This window comes from Callithrix jacchus, chromosome 6, assembly GCF_049354715.1.
Source record: "Callithrix jacchus isolate 240 chromosome 6, calJac240_pri, whole genome shotgun sequence".
NCBI lineage: Eukaryota > Metazoa > Chordata > Mammalia > Primates > Cebidae > Callithrix > Callithrix jacchus.
In genome coordinates, this window is record NC_133507.1 from 25,065,454 (window position 1) to 25,086,006 (window position 20,553).

Sequence of the window (20,553 nt, forward strand, 5' to 3'; positions counted from 1 at the left end):
GAGTGGACATCCAGGTTGTTGATGATGAAATATTTCTGTTTCTTAGTTTTCCTTCTAACAGTCTGTCCCCTCTGCTGTAGGACTGCTGAGGTCCACTCCAGGCCCTGCTTGCCTGGGGATCACCTGTAGCAGCTGCAGAACAGTAAGGGTTGCTACCAGTTTTTTTCTTCTGCTATCTTTGTCCCAGAATGATGCCTGCCAAATGTCAGTCTGATCAGTCTGTTGTGAGGTGACTCTTCGATATACGGGGGTCAGGGAGCTGCTTGAGGAGACAGTCTGTTCTTTATAGGAGCTCAAGTGTTGAGCTTTGAGCTCCGTTGTTCATTCAGAGCTGCTAGGCAGGTGTGTTTAAGTCTGCTGCAGCAGAACTCATAACCGCCTTTTATTCCTCAGGTGCTCTGTCCTGGGGAGTTAGGGCTTTATTTATGATTATCAGCTGTGCTATTGCCTTTTTTTTTTTTCAGGGCTGCCCCATTCAGCCTGTAGGTAGCCTGGTCTCTGTCTGCCTGCATAGGCTTTTCTGAGCTGCTGTGGGTTCCGCCCTGCTGCCGGCTCTGCCCTGCTGCCGTGTGAGCTTCCCTGCAGTTTTTTTTATATGGGTGTGGTTAGAATGGCCTCAGCGATGGTGGCCCGCCTCTGTAATGGAGGACTCTCTCTGTTATGGTCGGTTGCCTTGGCAATGGCAGGCTGCCTCAGCAATGGAAGACTACCTCTGTAGGGGTGGAGTGCCTCGGTAATGGCAGAAGCCCCTCCCCCACCAAGCTGCACCATCCTGGGTTCAGCTGTGCTTGCTGTGAAACTCTCAACCTTGAGCGTTTCCAATTGCTGTTTTGTTTGTTTTTGTGGGGGTGGGACCCATCGAGCCTCATCACCTGCCTCTCTGCCTCAGAGCCTCCTTTTTTTTTTTAAGTTGAACAGTTGACTCTCTCCTAGGTGTTCCAGTCACCTGCTGAAAGGGCACTGGGATCTGTGTGATTTCCGTGTGGCGACCCACTGTGCCAGATGAAACAATGGTGCTGCCCAGGAATCTCCTGGCCTGTCTCCTTGTTTCTGACCCATTTAATCAGGTGAATGGGTGAATATGCCTTCCCAGAGCGCCAATTACCAGCTTAAAAGGGCAACTAGACCAGTGTATTTTGTATGGAAAGCCGCCATGCTGCGGCACTGGCAAAACAGCCGCACCAGCCAAAGCAGCCGCACTGGTAACCCGTAGGGCTCCTCCACCTGGGAATCTCCTGGTCTGTGGGCAATAAAGATCCGTCTGGAAATGCAGCGTCCACTCACCCTCTGCACTTTCTCTGGGAGCTGCAAACCTGAGCTGCTCCTAAAGGGCCATCTTGGATCGAGCCCTCGATATATTCTTTCCTTACCTTTTAGTTTTAAGTTTGTTTTTACAAGAACTTTAAAAAATATAAATAGCTAAAATTAAGCAACTACTAAAATGCATCTGAGAAATTATTTCTGAAGTTTTTTAAAGAAGATGCCATTTTTATAAGTTTGAACAATTTTTGTATTTCAGTATTCCCATCAATTCAATTTTTTTTAAACTTGTGTCTCTCTAATTTGCTTGTTCTCTTGAAATTAGTATCAAATGCTTTTTAGAGCTTCAAGTCAGCATGGTACAAAAAGCTTTTTGATTATCACTTCCCCAATCTATTAGCAACTTTCCTCAACTGGGACCTTTCCAAAGTAAGCAGAGTAATTTCAGTTACTCCTTTACTTTTTCTATTATTTATTTTCTTGTTTTGTCCATACATAAAAAGCAAAACAAAGTAAGTCATGTAAGTGAATGACCTCTTCCATAGGCATAGCTGTTGTTTCCCAGTAGAATGGAGTCATTTCCCCTTGACCAAGAGAAAGACTTATCCACCCCAATACATTTTTTCTACCAGCCTCTCAGTTTGGTGTTGCGTGGATGTTTAAAATTTGATGTACTCTTATCAAGATTTTAATAAACTTAAGAATAAAATACCTATGACTAAATTTTAAAAACATAAATATGCAGTGTTACAAAATATTAAGACACAGTCACTCCATTGTGATAATCTGTGAAGATGTTCTGAACCACAAATCAAGAAGACACATCTACCTAGATATGATTTAACTACAAGTTGGGTAATGCTTTTGGAGGCAGCTATAATGCTGTTCTTTTCATTCCAAAATGTCCTTCTCCCAAAGCCTTCTAAATCTAATTAGTGATTTTACCACCTCAAAAACAGAAGATATGAGTAGACAAGGAATACAAATGCAGCTGGAACAGAAAGCCGGTGATGCCCTCTTTGATCCATTACTGTTAGGACAGAGTGCAGCACCTATATGGTTAACTGCTGTGCTAAGCATTTAAGATGAAACGGAAATGGAAGAGGGAGAGTTTGAGGGAAAACTACAAAGGAAAGAGTGGAAGTTAGCATTAAAATTGTACCAGACACAATAAAATGCAAAATAACCACTACAGAAAATTAAAATTAGTAGTGTGAAGGAATATCTGTGGAAGATTTCTTATAAGCACAAGAAAAGGTCAACAAAATGAGATATATATAAGAGAAAATCATAGCTGGATCAATGAAGAGATAATAGGTGCAGAGAGAGGGAGCTCCAACCTCAGAATTATAAGCACTTATGAAACAAGAGCAGTAATCAAAATCATAGTCTGAGAATAATCAGCAGCATTGTAAATAAAGACCTTGAGTACTCCATCAAAAAGGCTCACCATTTTCTGTAAAGACTGATGAAAAGAAACACATGACTGGATACATCTTGATTATAATTTAACTTTCATGTCAAATACTAACAAAACAAAACAAAAGAACTATAAGCTTTCAGGGAGAAACATAAAACACATGAGGAAAATAATAAAAATCAGATTTCTCCTCTGCAGGTCTAAATATCAGAGGTCAATGAAGTGTGCTTACAGCTTTGAGGAAATAGTATCATGTAGGAAGTAATAACATATCAAGCAGCATTGCCTTTCCTGTATGAAAGACAAAGGTTTAATCATATGCCAGCCATATATCCAAGCAATAAGTATTATTTAGCCAGCCAAGAGTTAAAAACTCATACATGAAACTTTCACATTATGAAAGGACTGGGATTTGTCTTACACTTCTAAATATGCATTGTATCTATGGACAAAAATGAAAACCTAAAAATGTTTACCAAATAATTTTTATGTTATATAAAAAAGACTGGACTGAGAAATCCCACTTCTAGGTATTTACCCAAGAGAAATGAAAATCTTTGTTAACATAAAACCTGTATATGAATGTTTACAGCACATTTTCATACTTACCCAAAACTGAAAACAACTCAAATATCTAGCTGGTGACTCAATAAACAAACAGTTGTGTGTATATGCAAAAGAATACCACTCAGCAATTTAAAAGGTGCAAGCTACAGATACATGTAACTAAAAGAATGATTTTCAAATATGTTATGCTAAAAACAGTTAGTCTCAAAAAGCTACATATGGTGTGATTCCATTTATGTGATATTTTGGAAAAGGCAAATTATAGGGACAGAAAACCAATCAGTGGCTGCCAGGAGCTGAGGGTAGCGGAAGAGGGTGACTATAGAGGGGCAACCTGAGAGTATTTCTGGGGGTGAGGAACTGTTCCAAATATTGATTGTGGTAGTAGTTACACAACTGTATGAGTTTGTCAAAACTCTTGAAGTTGTATACATCCCAAAGTCAATTTTTAAGTAGGGAAAAAGAGAAGCAATGTAATCACAAAAGGTAATATTGGCATAGCAATGTGAACATAGTTAAACACTGAACCACACACTTAAAAGTGGTTAGGAGGGTAAATATTACGTTATGTGTATTTTGTTGCAATTCAAAAAATTTTAAATTTAAAGCTACAAAAATAATATTTGTATAATGGACTATTATGTAATCATCAAAATAATTTTTCCAAAGAGGTATCAATGAAATGAGAAAATGCTTATAATGTTGGATTAAAACAAAAACTAGGAAGAATTAACAGTATGATTTTTAACCCTGTAAATGGCAGAAGCCATGGAAGATTAAATTACAAAATAATAAAGTTCTTGGTGATAGGATTTTGAGTGACTGTCCATTTCTATACTTCTTGGCACATTACTGGTTTCCACTTATTCCATTTGTAATCAAGAAAAATAGAAGCATCAGAAAGTACATGCAATGAGTTTTATATTGCTGACTCTGTCAATCATTTCATATAGGCTCATATTTAATCCTTCTAGCAAAAAGAGACCTTGTATCCACTTCAAAATTATTTTTATTCCCATAGAAATAAATATTTTAGTAATAATTGAAATAGTATCTATTGACTTTTAATTCAAAATGATTATTTAAGCCTGCGTTTAGCTTTCCTTGTTCCAAATTTGCCATTGAATTGACCAGGAAAACGTAAAGGGAAAAATATGTAACCCCATTGAAAAACTGGGAATAGTGCCATGAATAGATCAGATATCTTTAAGTTTATGTAAAATATAGACAAACAAGCACCGGACTGAGGAAAGTACCTATTGGATGGAATTCCAATCTCCCAAAGGAAAAGTCTGCCTGGAAAATGAGTGGCAGGATCCCAGAGCTTGTTGCTCTAGGGGAAGATAGGTTATGTGGTGGTCATCCATGGAAAATTCTCAAACTTACCAATATTAGCCTCCCAAGAACGCTATTCCAACATGACTTTGTAGAATCCCGTTTGGTAAGGTCAGTGGTTGAAGTAAAATAGGCCAGGCACGGGACTCATGGCTGTAATCCCAGCACTTTGGGAGGCCGAGGCGGGTGATCACTTGAAGCCAGGAGTTTGAAACCACCCTGGTCAACATGGTGTAACCCTGTCTCTACTAAAAATACAAAAATCAGCTGGGCATGGGGGGCACATGCCCATAATCCCAGCTACTCTGGAGGTTGAGGCTAGAGAATCACTTGAACCTGGGAGGGGGAAGTTGCAGTGAGCCAAGATCTCACTATTGCAGTGCAGCCTGGGTGACAGAGTGAGACTCTGTCTCAAAAAAAAAAGAAGCATTACTTCAAGCAAATTTCTAAGAGGCTGTTGTAGTAATTAAAGGAAGATAGCAAGTGCCCTGTTCACTTGAGTTGCTTCAGTAAGGGAAGAGAAATGTCCTAGTGGAGACGTGCTCCACAAATGCTTCTGCGTGTAGCTTTTCCCTTTTCCTCACAGAAAAGAACTACACATATTCACATGAGACACACACATATTATTCATCAATTGTAGTGGTTATGTGGACCCTTGGGTAAGAATTGCACATTAGTACTACTATTAACTAAAGAATTCACTCTCTATTTAATGTGACACTTCCACAAGATGTTTTGGCCCTGAACCTTAAAAATTAGTTTCTTAAAATTAAACTTTGAGTCTTTGGGGTATTGTGCACTAGTAAAAGTTTTACAGGGAACCAATGCCTTGTATTTGTTTTTTTTTTTTTAATGTTTGTCTTTTCTATGAAATCATTATTTCTTATTTCTGTTTTCCTTTAGGAATTGTGAAGGGCAGAACATTCGATACAAGACATGCAGCAATCATGTAAGTCATAAAATAAAAACATTTTATCCAATACAGTATGTTCTTGTTTTAAGTTAATATTCCAATGTGTACTCTAACACTAATGGTCTCTTGATACCCTTTGTGGAAAATGGAAGTATTTCTTTAATTGACAACAGATTTTGTATATCAAATATCTTCCATTTATATTACCTTTTTAGGCCATATCACATTCATGATCTAATTTGGTAAGTATTTAATAATTTCTGAAGTCATAGAAACAATATATAATATCTGCAAGCTCCTTCAAAGTTCAGAGTGCTTTTATGTTCAGTATCTTACCTGACCGTTGCACTGTCCCTGAGCAGGTGAGGTGTAGTTATTTCTCTTTTGCAAGTGAGAGGACAGGCTAAGGGAGGTAAAATTATCTTTCAAAGGTCACATAGGAAGAGTAGACTTGAACTGGTCTGTTGCTATTTCTACCATTCAGTGTTAAGGAATACTATAGGTGACTCATCAGCAAATCACACAGAAATATACAAAACCCTACTCTTATTCTATTATCAGTCAACACTAAAAGTAAAAATTCAAATATCTTGCTTTAAAAATTTGACAATAAGCCTGAGAGTAGTGGCTTATGCTTGTAAGCCCAGCACTTTGGGAGGCCAAGGCAGGTGGATCACTTGAGATTACGAATTCAAGACCAACCTGGCCAACGTGATGAAACCCCATCTCTACTAAAAATACAAAACTTAACTGGACTTGGTGGTGCATGCCTGTAATCCCAGCTACTTGGGAGGCTGAGGCAGGAGAATTGCTTGAACCCAGGAGACAGAGGTTGCAGTGAGCCAAGATTGCACTCCAGCCTGGGCAACAGAGTGAGACTCTGTCTCAAAAAAAAAAAAAAATTGAAAATAAAAAATAAACACCAGAAAGAATCCATTCTATTTTCCACACAAAACATTTCCTGGTTGTCAGTAAGAGGCTAACTAGAGGTACCTAGCACTTGCTTCCTTATACACAAAAAGACCAAAATAACAAACAACTACAGTTAGACTATAATGTCTGAGGGAGAGCCCTAAAGTATAGCAAGGGAATGGCAGTATCCCTGTGGCACACAGTAAGTCGGGATGGCAGCATAGAGAAGCGAGTGAAGTACCCTGCCTCTACTACACCATCTCCCCTGTCAGGTAAACATGGAGCCCACAGCAACCCCTATTACCACTACAGACACATGTAGTTCTTGCTACAGGAGAATACAGCAGTCCTCACAGGTCCTGAGCACAGCTTGGGGGAGCTGCCTGGAGTTTCCACAGCTGCATTGCTGAATAGCATAAAGAAAATGTGGTAGAGAGGGGACTCAAGATGGCGCTGTGAGAACAACCCAGGATTGGAGCCCGCGTTGAATCCGCAAACGGTGAGTCAGTGCTGCATTTCCAGACTGATCTTTGTTGCCCACAGAACGGGGAAACTCCCAAGTATAAAAAGACACGGGATGCCAGGCAGTAGGTCTGCCTGGCGAAGCCGGCAGCCGGGGCGGCAGCGGCCGGCCCTACCCAGCAATCCCCACAGGGCGCGCTTGTCCAGGTGCCTTGTTGAACCGGCAGCCTGAGACTTGAGAGGGCTGGACTTGAGACTGAACGAGACTTGCACAGTAGCCCAGCCCAGGGGATTGCAGGGACAGATCGTTTGGGATACCCAGTGGGACGAACAAAACCGTGATTTCAAACTATCCCAGGCAGACAGTCCGAGACGCTCTGTGGGGGAGGGGCGTCCACCACTACGGAGGCAACCCGCCCCAACTGAGATACACGCCCACTGCTGACACAGCCAGCGGGTGCCGAGGCAACCCGCCCCAACTGAGATACACGCCCACTGCTGACGCAGCCAGCCATTGCCGAGGCAACCCGCCCCTACTGAGATACACGCCCACTGCTGACGCAGCCTGCCGTTGCCGAGGCAACCCGCCCCTACTGAGATACACGCCCACTGCTGACACAGCCAGCCGGTGCCGAGGCAACCCGCCCCAACTGAGATACACGCCCACTGCTGACGCAGCCAGCCGGTGCCGAGGCAACCCGCCCCTACTGAGATACACGCCCACTGCTGACGCAGCCTGCCGTTGCTGAGGCAACACGCTACAACGAAGAGACTCCGCCTCAGGGCGTGGCGGAGACCACAGCAGAGCCGGCAGGAACAGCGCGAATCACACAACAGCAGGGCGGAGCCTCGGCAGCCAAACAGTGGCTAGTCTGCCTTCGAGCTGGGCAGGACACCTGATCGGACATCCAAAAATAAAGCCCAAACCCCTCAACACAGAGCATTTGAGAAAAAAAAAAGGGTTGTTTAATGAGCTGTGTTGCAGCAGAATCAAACATAGCAGCCTAACAGCCCTGAATGAACAACAGAGTGCACAGCTCAGCAATTAAACCCCTATAAAGTACAAACTGTCTCCTCAAGCAGCTCCCTGACCCCTCTATATCCAAAAGACTGTCATTAGGCAGGCATCATCCTGGGACAAAGAGAGCAGAAAAAGAAACTGGTAGCATCCCTCACTGTGCCACAGCTGCTAGAGGTACACCCCAGACAAGCAGGGTCTGGAGCGGACCTCAACAGTCATACAGTGAAGGGGCTAGACTGGTAGAAGGAAAACCAAGCAACAGAAATACTTCATCATCAACATTCTGGGTGTTCACTCAGACACCCAAACGAAAAGTCAGCAACTACGCAGACGACCAGCGGACAAATCCACAAAGATGGGAAGAAACCAGCGCAAAAAGGAGGAAAACACCCGAAACCAGAACACATCGCCTCCTAGAAAGGACCAAAACTCCTCACCAGCAAGGGAGCAAAGCTGGACGGAGAATGACTGTGACGAAATGACGGAATTAGACTTCAGAAGATGGATAATGAGAAACTTTTGTGAGCTAAAAGATCATGTATTAAATCAATGCAAAGAAACTAAGAACCTTGAAAAAAGATTTGAAAAAAGATTCGAGGAAATGATATCAAGAATGGATACCTTAGAGAGGAATATGAATGAATTAAAGGAGCTGAAAAACACAATACGAGAACTTCGCGAAGCAAACACAAGTTTCAATAGCCGAATTGACCAAGCAGAAGAAAGAATATCTGAAGTCGAAGACCAACTCAATGAAATAAAACGAGAAACCAAGATCAGAGAAAAAAGCGCAAAAAGGAATGAACAAAGTCTCCAAGAAATGTGGGACTATGTGAAAAGACCTAACCTACGTTTGATAGGTGTACAAGAAGGGGATGAAGAGAATGAATCCCAGCTGGAAAATACTCTTCAGGACATCATCCAGGAAAATTTCCCCCACCTAGCAAGACAAGCCAACACTCAATTGCAGGAAATACAGAGAACACCACAAAGATTTTCCGCAAGAAGAGCAACCCAAAGGCACATAATCGTCAGATTCAACAGGGTTGAAATAAAGGAGAGAATACTAAGGGCAGCCAGAGAGAAAGGTCAGGTCACCCACAAAGGGAAGCCCATCAGACTCACAGCAGATCTCTCGGCAGAAACACTACAAGCCAGAAGAGAGTGGGGGCCAATATTCAACATTCTTAAAGAAAAGAACTTTCAACCCAGAATTTCATATCCAGCCAAACTGAGCTTCAGAAGTGAAGGAAGAATAAAATCCTTTGCGAACAAGCAAGTACTCAGAGATTTTGTCACCACCAGGCCTGCTTTACAAGAGCTCCTAAAAGAGGCACTACACATAGAAAGGATCAACCAGTACCAGCCATTCCAAAATCACACTGAATGCTAAAGAGTTTCAACATAATGAAGAATCTACAACAACTAACAGGCAAAACAGCCACTTAGCATCAAAATGGCAGTATCAAATTCACACATAACAATATTAACCCTAAATGTAAATGGACTAAATGCACCAATCAAAAGACACAGACTGGCAAATTGGATAAAAATCCAAAACCCATCAGTGTGCTGTATCCAGGAAACCCATCTCACATGCAAGGATACACAAAGGCTCAAAATAAAGGGATGGAGGAAGATTTACCAAGCTAATGGAAAGCAAAAAAAGCAGGAGTTGCAATTCTCATCTCTGATAAAATAGACTTTAAAGTAACAAAGATCAAAAGAGACAAAGAAGGCCATTACATAATGGTAAAAGGATCGATACAACAAGAAGAGCTAACGATCCTAAACATATATGGACCCAACACAGGAGCACCCAGATACATAAGGCAAGTTCTTAATGACTTACAAAAGGACTTAGACTCCCACACAATAATAGTGGGAGACTTTAACACTCCACTGTCAATACTAGACAGATCAACCAGACAGAAAATCAACAAGGATACCCAGGGCTTGAACTCAGACCTGGAGCAAGCAAACCTGGTGGACATTTACAGAACTCTCCACCCCAAATCCACAGAATACACATTCTTCTCAGCACCACATCACACCTACTCTAAACTTGATCACATAATTGGAAGTAAAGCACTGCTCAACAAATGCAAAACAACAGAAATCATAACAAACAGCCTCTCAGACCATAGTGCAATCAAGTTAGAACTCAGAATTCAGAAACCGACCCAGAAACACACAGCTTCATGGAAACTGAACAACTGGCTTTTGAATGTTGACTGGGTAAACAACGAAATGAAAGCAGAAATAAAGAAGTTCTTTGAAACCAATGAGAACGAAGACACAACGTGCCAGAACCTCTGGGACACATTTAAAGCAGTCTCTAGAGGAAAGTATATAGCAATATAGCAATATGAGGAGAATGGAGAGATCCAAAATTGACACCCTATCATCAAAATTGAAAGAGCTAGAGGAGCAAGATCAAAAAAACTCAAAACCCAGCAGAAGACAAGAAATTACTAAGATCAGAGCTGAGCTGAAGGAGATTGAGACACGAAAAACCCTTCAAAAAATCAATAAATCCAAGAGCTGGTTTTTTGAAAAGATCAACAAAATAGACAGACCACTAGCCAGACTGATTAAAAATAAAAGAGAGAACAACCAAATAGATGCAATAAAAAATGATAAAGGGGAAATCACCACAGATGCCACAGAAATTCAAACCATCATCAGAGAATATTACAAACAACTCTATGCACATAAACTAGTAAACCTGGAAGAAATGGTTAAATTCCTGGACTCCTGTGTCCTCCCAAGCCTAAACCAGGAAGAAGCTGAAACTATGAATAGACCAATAACAAGGTCTGAAGTTGAGGCAGCAATTAAGAGCCTACCACACAAAAAAAGCCCAGGTCCAGACGGGTTCACAGCCGAATTCTACCAGACACACAAGGAGGAGCTGGTACCATTCCTTCTAAAACGATTTCAAACAATCCAAAAAGAGGGAATCCTTCCCAAATCATTTTATGAGACCAACATCATCCTGATACCAAAACCCGGCAGAGACCCAACGAGAAAAGAAAACTTCAGGCCAATATCCATGATGAACATAGATGCAAAAATCTTCAATAAAATATTGGCAAGCCGATTGCAACAGCAAATCAAAAAACTTATTCATCATGATCAAGTAGGATTCATCCCAGGGATGCAAGGCTGGTTCAACATACGCAAGTCTATCAACGTAATTCACCACATAAACACAACCAAAAACAAAAACCACATGATTATCTCAATTGACGCAGAGAAGGCATTTGACAAAATTCAACAGCCCTTTATGCTAAAAACCCTCAATAAACTCGGTATCGATGGAACGTATCTCAAAGTAATAAAAGCTATTTATGACAAACCAACAGCCAATATCATACTGAATGGGCAAAAACTGGAAGCATTCCCTTTGAAATCTGGTACTAGACAAGGATGCCCTCTCTCACCACTCCTATTCAATATAGTACTGGAAGTTCTAGCCAGAGCAATCAGGCAAGAAAAAGAAATAAAGGGTATTCAAATAGGAAAGGTGGAAGCCAAATTGTCTCTATTTGCAGACGACATGATAGTATACTTAGAAGACCCCATCGCCTCAGCCCAAAAACTCCTGAAACTGATAAACAACTTCAGCAAAGTCTCAGGATATAAAATCAATGTGCAAAAATCACAAGCATTCGTCTACACCAATAACAGACTTAAAGAAAGCCAAATCAAGAGCGAACTGCCATTCGCAATTGCTACAAAAAGAATAAAATACCTTGGAATACAACTCACAAGGAACGTAAGGGACCTCTTTAAGGAGAACTACAAACCACTGCTCAACGAAATCAGAGAGGACACAAACAGATGGAGAAACATTCCATGTTCATGGTTAGGAAGAATTAATATCGTGAAAATGGCTATACTGCCCAAAGTAATTTACAGAATCAACGCTATCCCCATCAAGCTACCATTGACTTTCTTCACAGAACTGGAAAAAACCACCATGAACTTCATATGGAACCAAAAGAGAGCCCGCATAGCCAAGTCAATTCTAAGCAAAAAGAACACAGCGGGGGGCATCACACTACCGGATTTCAAACTATACTACAAGGCTACAGTAATCAAAACAGCATGGTACTGGTACCAAAACAGAGATATAGACCAATGGAACAAAACAGAGGCACCGGAGGCAACACAACATACATACAACTATACAATCTTTGATAAACCTGACAAAAACAAGCAATGGGGCAAGGATTCCATGTTTAACAAATGGTGTTGGGAAAACTGGCTAGCCATGTGCAGAAAGCAGAAACTGGACCCCTTCCTGACACCTTACACTAAAATTAACTCCAGATGGATTAAAAACTTAAACATAAGACCTGGCACCATAAAAACCCTAGAAGGAAATCTAGGCAAAACTATCCAGGACATAGGAGTAGGCAAGGACTTCATGAACAAAACACCAAGAGCATTGGCAACAAAAGCTAAAATAGACAAATGGGACCTAATGAAACTCCACAGCTTCTGCACGGCAAAAGAAACAGTCACTAGAGTGGATTGGCAACCAACAGAATGGGAAAAAATTTTCGCAGTCTACCCATCTGACAAAGGGCTGATATCCAGAATTTACAAAGAACTCAAGCAGATTTACAGGAAAAAAACAAACAAGCCCATTCAAAAGTGGGCAAAGGATATGAACAGATACTTTACGAAAGAAGACATATATGAGGCCAACAATCATATGAAAAAATGCTCATCGTCACTGGTCATCAGAGAGATGCAAATCAAAACCACATTGAGATACCATCTCACGCCAGTTAGAATGGCGATCATTAAAAAATCTGGAGACAACAGATGCTGGAGAGGATGTGGAGAAAAAGGAACACTTTTACATTGTTGGTGGGAGTGTAAATTAGTTCAACCATTGTGGAAGACAGTGTGGCGATTCCTCAAGGCCTTAGAAATAGAAATTCCATTTGACCCAGCAATCCCATTACTGGGTATATATCCAAAAGACTATAAATCGTTCTACTATAAGGACACATGTACACGAATGTTCATTGCAGCACTGTTTACAATAGCAAAGACCTGGAATCAACCCAAATGCCCATTGATAATAGACTGGATTGGAAAAATGTGGCACATATACACCATGGAATATTATGCAGCAATCAGAAATGATGAGTTCGTGTCGTTTGTAGGGACATGGATGAATCTGGAGAACATCATCCTCAGCAAACTGACACAAGAGCAGAAAATGAAACACCGCATATTCTCATTCATAGGTGGGTGATGAAAAATGAGAACACATGGACACAGAAAGGGGAGTACTAAACACTGGGGTCTATTGGGGGGAAAAGGGGAGGGCCAGTGGGAGGGGGCGGTGGGGACGGATAGCCTGGGGAGAAATGCCAAATGTGGGTGAAGGGGAGAAGAAAAGCAAAGCACCCTGCCATGTGTGTACCTACGCAACTGTCTTGCATGCTCTGCTCATGTACCCCAAAACCTATAATCCAATAAAAAATTAAAAAAAAAAAAAAAAAGAAAATGTGGTATATATACACAATAAAATACTATGCAACCATAAGAAGGAAATCTTGTCATGTGTGACATGGATGAATGTAGGGGATACTATGTTAAGTGAAATAATTCAGACACAGAAAGACAAATACAACATGATCTCATTCATATATGGAATAAAAAAACTTGATATCATAAAAATAGGCAATAGAACAGTAGTTGCCAGAGGCTGGGGAGGGCAGGGGGCAGGTAGAGATTGGGAGAGGTTAGTCAAGAAAGTCAAAACAAGGAAGGAAGGATAATTTTTGGTGTCCTATTGCACAGTAGAATAACTATAGTCAACAGTAAGACACTGTATAATTTAGCCAGAAGAGAGGCTCTTGAATTTTCCCACCACAAAGAAATGATAAATTTTTGAGGTGGTGAACATGCTAATAATTACATAATGTATACATGTATTGAAACATCACCATTACATAATGTATACATGTATTGAAACATCACCTTGTCCCCCATAAATATTTACAATTTATGGAGCCCTAAAGACTTGAAAGAAAACTGAAAAATGGGCTTAGCTGGCAAAAACAAAAATAGAGGGTAGAGAGGAACGAATGTTCTGAGAAATAGGGTCAACTGCAAATGGCTTACTAGCACCCAAGCATCCTGTTTCAAGCATCCAACTCACAGCCCACCTGCACCAACCATCCTGTCTGCAAACATTCAGCCCAAGTAACACGACCTTATAAAAAAAACTCCCTTCCAGTCTCTGCCTCTTTGCAGACAGCAGACGGCCTTCCCTCTGCTGTATTGACCGTTGCTCCCTGGCAGTGTATCCCCCATTTTCTTTAATAAATCTGCCTTTCCAGACCCATCACTGTGTTGGTAAATTCCTTTATTTGACTATGTGTCAGCCCCAGGCAGTCACTAACCATGACATTTTATGTGTTTACTAAGAATTTTAAAAACAGGTTTGCCTCATTGGTGGTATAGACCCAAATCAAAATGACAGGAATTAAAAGGAAATTCTGAGAATCTGGAGATCTCATTTAAATGAGATTTACTTATTTATTTTTATTCACTTTTCTCAATTGGCTGTAACTAATTTATTTTAAAAGATCAATTATTGGGGCCTTGTCTCTCTTTCTTCCTTCTCTGACCCAGGCCAGTGTGAGACATCAATCTTGGGTAAGGGTTTCTAATCCTTGGATCAAGGTTTTTCTTGGTGGGTAGTCCCCCCAAGTTCTATGGGAGTAGAAAGCCAGCAGTCTTTAGCATGGTTTGAGAGCTCAAACTATATTTGCAGTCCATTTCTATTAGTGATGAAGCTGACATTTCTATCTGTATCTCTCTACTGGTTCCAAACCTGAATGGAAAAAATAGATGCTTATTTACTGGGCACTCAAACTCCGATATCACTTAGCCAGAAGTAACCAGATTTTTATCAACCGAGTCCTTGGAGGAATTTTGGGGCACTATGCAAATGGCTTCACGTCTCTGGTGATTTGAATTGAAACACACTTGATGTTGAGCAACACACCTGCTTGTGAGTGCTCAATTAACTGAGCTGGAAATCCAGGTGGGGTATGTAGGAGGGAGAGAGACCTGAACACAAAGCCAAGCATGTCAGTGCTGACATAGTTTAGCCTTCCTTTGAAACAAGCATGTGAGTACATTAAGGACCTCAGAATTTTATCCATGAGGCTTTTAGATCTAGCACCTTTATCATGGATGCATTAGTTGTTTTTATTGCTGCTGTAACATATTACTATAAACTTGCAGCTTGAAACAAGACAAATGTACTATCTTACAGCTCTGAAGGTTAGAAGTCTGACACAGGTCTACAGGTCTTCCTGGGCTAAAATATAGGGCTACATCATTCTGGAGGCCTAGGGGAAAATTAATTTCCTTTTCCCCCCAGCTTCTAGAGTCCACCCATGTTCCTTGGCCTGTGATTCCTTCTTCAGTCTTCATTGCATCTGTTCGAACATTTTTCTTTTTCTTTTTTTTTTTTGAGACTCAGTCTTACTCTGTCACCCAAGTTGGAGTACAGTGGCACGATCTCAGCTCACTGCAACTGCCAACTGTGCCTCCCAGTTTCAAGTGATTGTCCTGCCTCAGTCTCCCAATAGCTGGGATTACAGGCATGCACCACCATGCCCAGCTAATCTTTGTATCTTTAGTAGAGATGGACTTTCACCATGTTGGCCAGGCTAGTTTTGAACTCCTGACCTCAAGTGATCCACCCACTTTGGGCTCCCAAAGTGCTAGGATTACAGGCATGAACCACTGTGCCCGGCCTGAACATTTTTCTGTAGTCCTATCTTCCTGTGACCACAGCTGGCCATTGTTCTCCCACCTGGATAATCCTAGATAATTTCCCCATCTCAAGGTCTCTAACTTTAGTAATATGTGCAAAGATTCTTTTGCCATGTAAGTTAACACAGTCACAGGTTCTAGGGGTTAGGTCATGGACATCTTGGGGGCCAGAGTGGTGCAATATTCTGCCCAATACAATGGGATAGCTAAAGTTTTCTTAGGTCTGACAATTTCCTTGTAGTCATTCAAGAACAAATTTTAAAATAGTATGATTTCCAGCAATAATTTGTGAAACTATTTAAGAAAATTCATTTTAAACCCCAGATCAAGGTGTAACATTTGGGAATTTCATTCTAGAGTTTCTCTGTATATGTATCACTCTGCTCTAGCTAATTCCAAAAACGAACCTATTATCAACACAAGTGTTAGAGTGTTATGCCACATAGTACCGACATAGAATGTAATCTACTAAAATTGTTGCACACTAGGTGCAATGGTTAGGACTTTGGTGTACTTGAGTGAAGATATGATGTCCCTGAAGCTCTCTGGGCCTAGGGTTACCTGTGGTCTCTAATTTATGGCCCCTCTGGGAGAACACAGCAGAAATCTTTATCACCTCTAGATTGGTAAGAAATAGCTGCTGGGGGTGGAGTGGGAAGGAGGAGGAGAAGCAAATGCTGTTATTTTTTAGTTCTCAGACTTGGAATCCTTACAGATTCCTAAGAGAGGTTTCATAAGAATATAGCATTGGTTTCTGTGCTTGCCATTGAAAACTCAGAATTTCCAACAAAATTTCTTATTTGGGAAATAAGGGAAGGCTGTGGCAGTGGAAGTGTCCAGAGCATCTCTTTGTCTCCATGTGCCACAGTATCTGCAGCTGTGCATGGCCAAGCTGCGTTGCAAACCAGAGGTGCATAAATGCAGTCCCAGCTTCAGTGTTGATAATCTGTAAAAGTCCATTCCTATACAGGAGAGATTATACAAGTATATTCCTGAATATACTATAGAAACATTGCAAATATATCCAGTGCCATAAGTGAATGTAACCACAAAGAACTTGGAGTATGAATATAGTTACATCTTTTTTCCATATAATTATTTGAGCTGTTTCCTGCTTTATTAACTGGGGATTCAAAATATCCACCTCCCCGCCATCCACTCTAAAGAGCAGAAGTCAGGCCCAGTCTGCAACCCACCCCACCTCCAGTGGAGAGAGGACTGAGTTCTGATGAGCCTACCCTTGCTGTTACTTCTCACTGCCATTCAGTGTCTTACTGAAGACTGGCCACAGCAGTTAAGTGGTTAGTGGCTTTCATTTTACCTGGAAATGGGGATGGTCATTCACTTTTTTGAAGGAAGTTGCCTTTAGTGATTCTAAGATGAGGAGCTATTTTGAGGGAGACTTGGCCCCTGATTCAAACATGCCTACACCTATACTTCCAGGACCGTAAAAGCCCTGTATTATGGGATGGCAAGGTCTTTTCAGTCCCATCCAAGAGATGTCATCAGCAATGGCCAAACTCAGTCTGTATCAGAGAAGTCTGCTGTGTGGAGAAGGGGGTGTTTCTGTCAGTGAGCCTTGGAGATCTGACACTGGATCATATTCCAGAGATGGCTAAAAGTTCTATTTCTCCACGGAAATGCCTGAAGGCTCAGGCTCTCAGCCTTAGGACCATGGACTAGTGTCTATATGTGTTGACTTCCTCACACTTAAACCAAATGATAATAATAATATTTCATACTTATTAAGCACTTCCTGAATGCCAGGCATTGTTCTAAGTGCCATTTTATGAATAAATTAATGTGATCCTCACAATGACGCTGGGAAATAAGTGCTATTTTTATTTCCACATTTACAGAGGAGATTTAATAACCTGCCCCAGGACACGGAGCTGAATTTAACCTCAGTCAGGTTTTGGAGAGTACACTCCTAACCACTCTACTATACTATACTTCTACTTGGAAGAATATGGAAAGGCTGTAAGCTTTGTCAGATGATAAAATAATGCTGCAGACAGCAGGAGCTGAAGCATAGCAGCTTTTAACAACACACGAGCACAAAAATTGCTGTAGTGTTGGAGGGACATTGCACTTCCAGATACCATTGTAGAAAATCTAACTCTGGAACAGTGGGGCAGATCTTCTATATATTTTCAGTGAGCAAGGGCCAGAGATCAGGGAAGAGCGGGCCCTTCCCTGAAGGGAAGGAAAGAGATACAACTGAAGGGAGTCAGAGAAAGGAAATCCTCCATGCCCATCGGTTTTCTAGTAATCCAGCAGCCTGGGTGGATCCCTAGTGTAGGGAAGGGTCCAGCTTAACAAGGACAGACTCTTACAGTTGCATTTCAGAATTCTGCCCACCTCAGCAAAAGACAGTAATGAAAAAAATTCAGGTACTCAAGAAAAGAACAAATGATCTTTTGTGATGAAGTCTATTGTAACAGGCATTCACAGCACCTAGATGAAGAAGATGAAGAAATTCCACTCCTGGTGTGCAAGAGACCATGCTTCAAATGGCAGGAGTGGAAGGCATACCCAGGCCATGAGGACCACACTTTGGTTCAGCAGCTTTCCTCGGCTTCACTCTGTCAGGGGAGTTGGGGATTTGGGCTTTGGGCCTGAAAGGTTAGGGAACAGAACATGTATGGGTACAGTGCCATGGCTCCTGGGTGACTGCTGTTTTCAGACATAACCCTCTGATCAGCACTTAGCGTATATCCTTATAGCCAGAGACTGACCCAAGCCCTAGATAAAGAATCATCCTTATCAGGGATATTTTGGAACACATGGGGAATTTCTAAGAGAAGTCATGCCTGTCAGCAGGGAGTCCTAATACCTGAATTGACTGATGAGTCATGGTTTTTTTATACCACAGTTTATAGGATTAAAGGCAATGCTGGAAGAGGCAAAGGGGAAATAGTTTTTAAAATAAGTATATGATAATTTGGTAAGAATGTTCTTGTAGCATGAACACATTTTTATATGAGCACAGAGGGAGGCCTGGTGTACTTGCAGAGGGGGCTCCCAGAGCTCTTTCCCGACTTTAGAGTAGGGACATTTGATATGACCCTTGAAGTATTCTTCGTACCATGGATCCTATTAATGGCTAGAATCTGACAGTTTTCCATTTAGTATTTCTCTTGGAGGTGTTCTTTCCTTTTCCCTGTCATCATTCCTACTCTGGGCAAATCACCCTCTCTCATGTCTGTCTCCAGACCTCCAGGCCATCTTACAATTATACTGTTCCTAAAATGCCATCTTTTATATTTTACTCCCCTCCGTGGATCCTTATTGCTTTCAAATTTTCTCACTTGCATTCAAGGACCTTCTTATCTTCAGATAAGATTTATTTTCTATTTAAACTCCCAACTTTCACCCTTTCTGGACAAGGCTGCACACTGTTCCTTATAGATACTGAATTTATTTCTTCTGTTTCTCTTTTGTTTTTGTTGTTTCCCAAATATTGTCCTATTTACATCACACCATCCTTTAAATCCATCTGAGATTTCACTTTTTGCCAACTTTAGCTTAAAATGGCCACAATTTATTTTCAGGCTAGAATTATTGTCATTTTTTATATAAAAGAATCACAAAATTTAATTCATAGTACAACTTGGATATGAAGATAAAATAAAATTTAAAAATTTGCTTGTAGCAACAATATATTTGTCCTGAGTCCCTACTTGCTGGTTATTGGGAAAAGGAATTGGGGAGGGGTGTTGCCTAAATGTCTGATTCACATGAAAGCTTGGTCCAGTTCTATTATATAAATAATCTCTTAAGCAATGATTTGTCTCTCTTGTATAAAAATGCTCAGTTTATTAGAAAATCTTCATTTCCTGGTATCTCTACATAAGTTGCCCCAATGTTGTACATATCCCCATAGATTTTGGAGGGGAAGGAATCCTTGTTTTCAAGATGGTTTGGGAAATGGATGCCTTTTGTCATTTGTTGGCTGTGGCAGCCACCTCCTCTTCCTCTCTCTTTCCTTATCCTTCTCTCCATCCTCCTTTTCTCTTTTCCTCCTTACTTCTCCTTTTTCTTCTTTTCTGAGCTTCCCAGGCTGGCTGCCTACTGACACTTCCTTTTTAGATATATTTACTACCTTTATCAGGTTAGAGTTAAGTCTTGCTGATATGGAATCTATTCTTATTAACTTCTAATCAATTTTACACTTTAACTCTTGGATAAAAATTCTATGTTCATCATTGCAGTCCTACTTTAAGTCTACAAATACCCATGATAACACTTGTTCAATGTGGTTCATGCATATAGAAGCAACATCTCCAATAAGATAACAAGCTCACTGAATGACAGTGGTGGATTATATTTTTGTCTTGTGTTCTCCCTAGCATGTGACCTAGGGCAAATCCTTAAGCTAGCCGTAGCCCTAATTCAGGCTTATATTTCGCACTGCAGCCCATCAAGTATATATATATATATATATTTTTTAAATTTTTTATTGGATTTTAGGTTTTGGGGTAAATGAGCAGAGCATGCAAGACAGTTGCGTAGGTACACACATGGCAGTGTGCTTTGCTTTCCTTTTCCCCTTCACCCACATTTGGTATTTCTCCCGAGGCTATCCCTCCCCACCTCCCCCTCCCACTGGCCCTCCCCTTTTCCCCACAATAGACCCCAGTGTTTAGTACTCCCCTTTCTGTGTCCATGTGTTCTCATTTTTCATCACCCGCCTATGAGTGAGAATATGTGGTGTTTCATTTTCTGTTCTTGTGTCAGTTTGCTGAGAATGATGTTCTCCAGATTCATCCATGTCCCTACAAACGACACGAACTTATCATTTCTGATTGCTGCATAATATTCCATGATGTATATGTGCCA

At 41.0% G+C, this 20,553-nt stretch overlaps 1 protein-coding gene across 5 annotated transcripts in view; it reads left to right on the forward strand.

The window, feature by feature from the left end:
* Positions 1-20,553, forward strand: part of ADAMTSL3 (ADAMTS like 3) — a 454,464-nt gene that overhangs the window by 186,931 nt on the left and 246,980 nt on the right. For all 5 annotated transcript variants that reach the window (XM_035303956.3, XM_035303955.3, XM_035303954.3 and 2 more), the window contains exon 5: positions 5,486-5,531. In XM_035303956.3, the coding sequence (XP_035159847.3) occupies positions 5,486-5,531 (46 nt within the window). The remainder of the gene's footprint in view (positions 1-5,485; positions 5,532-20,553) is intronic.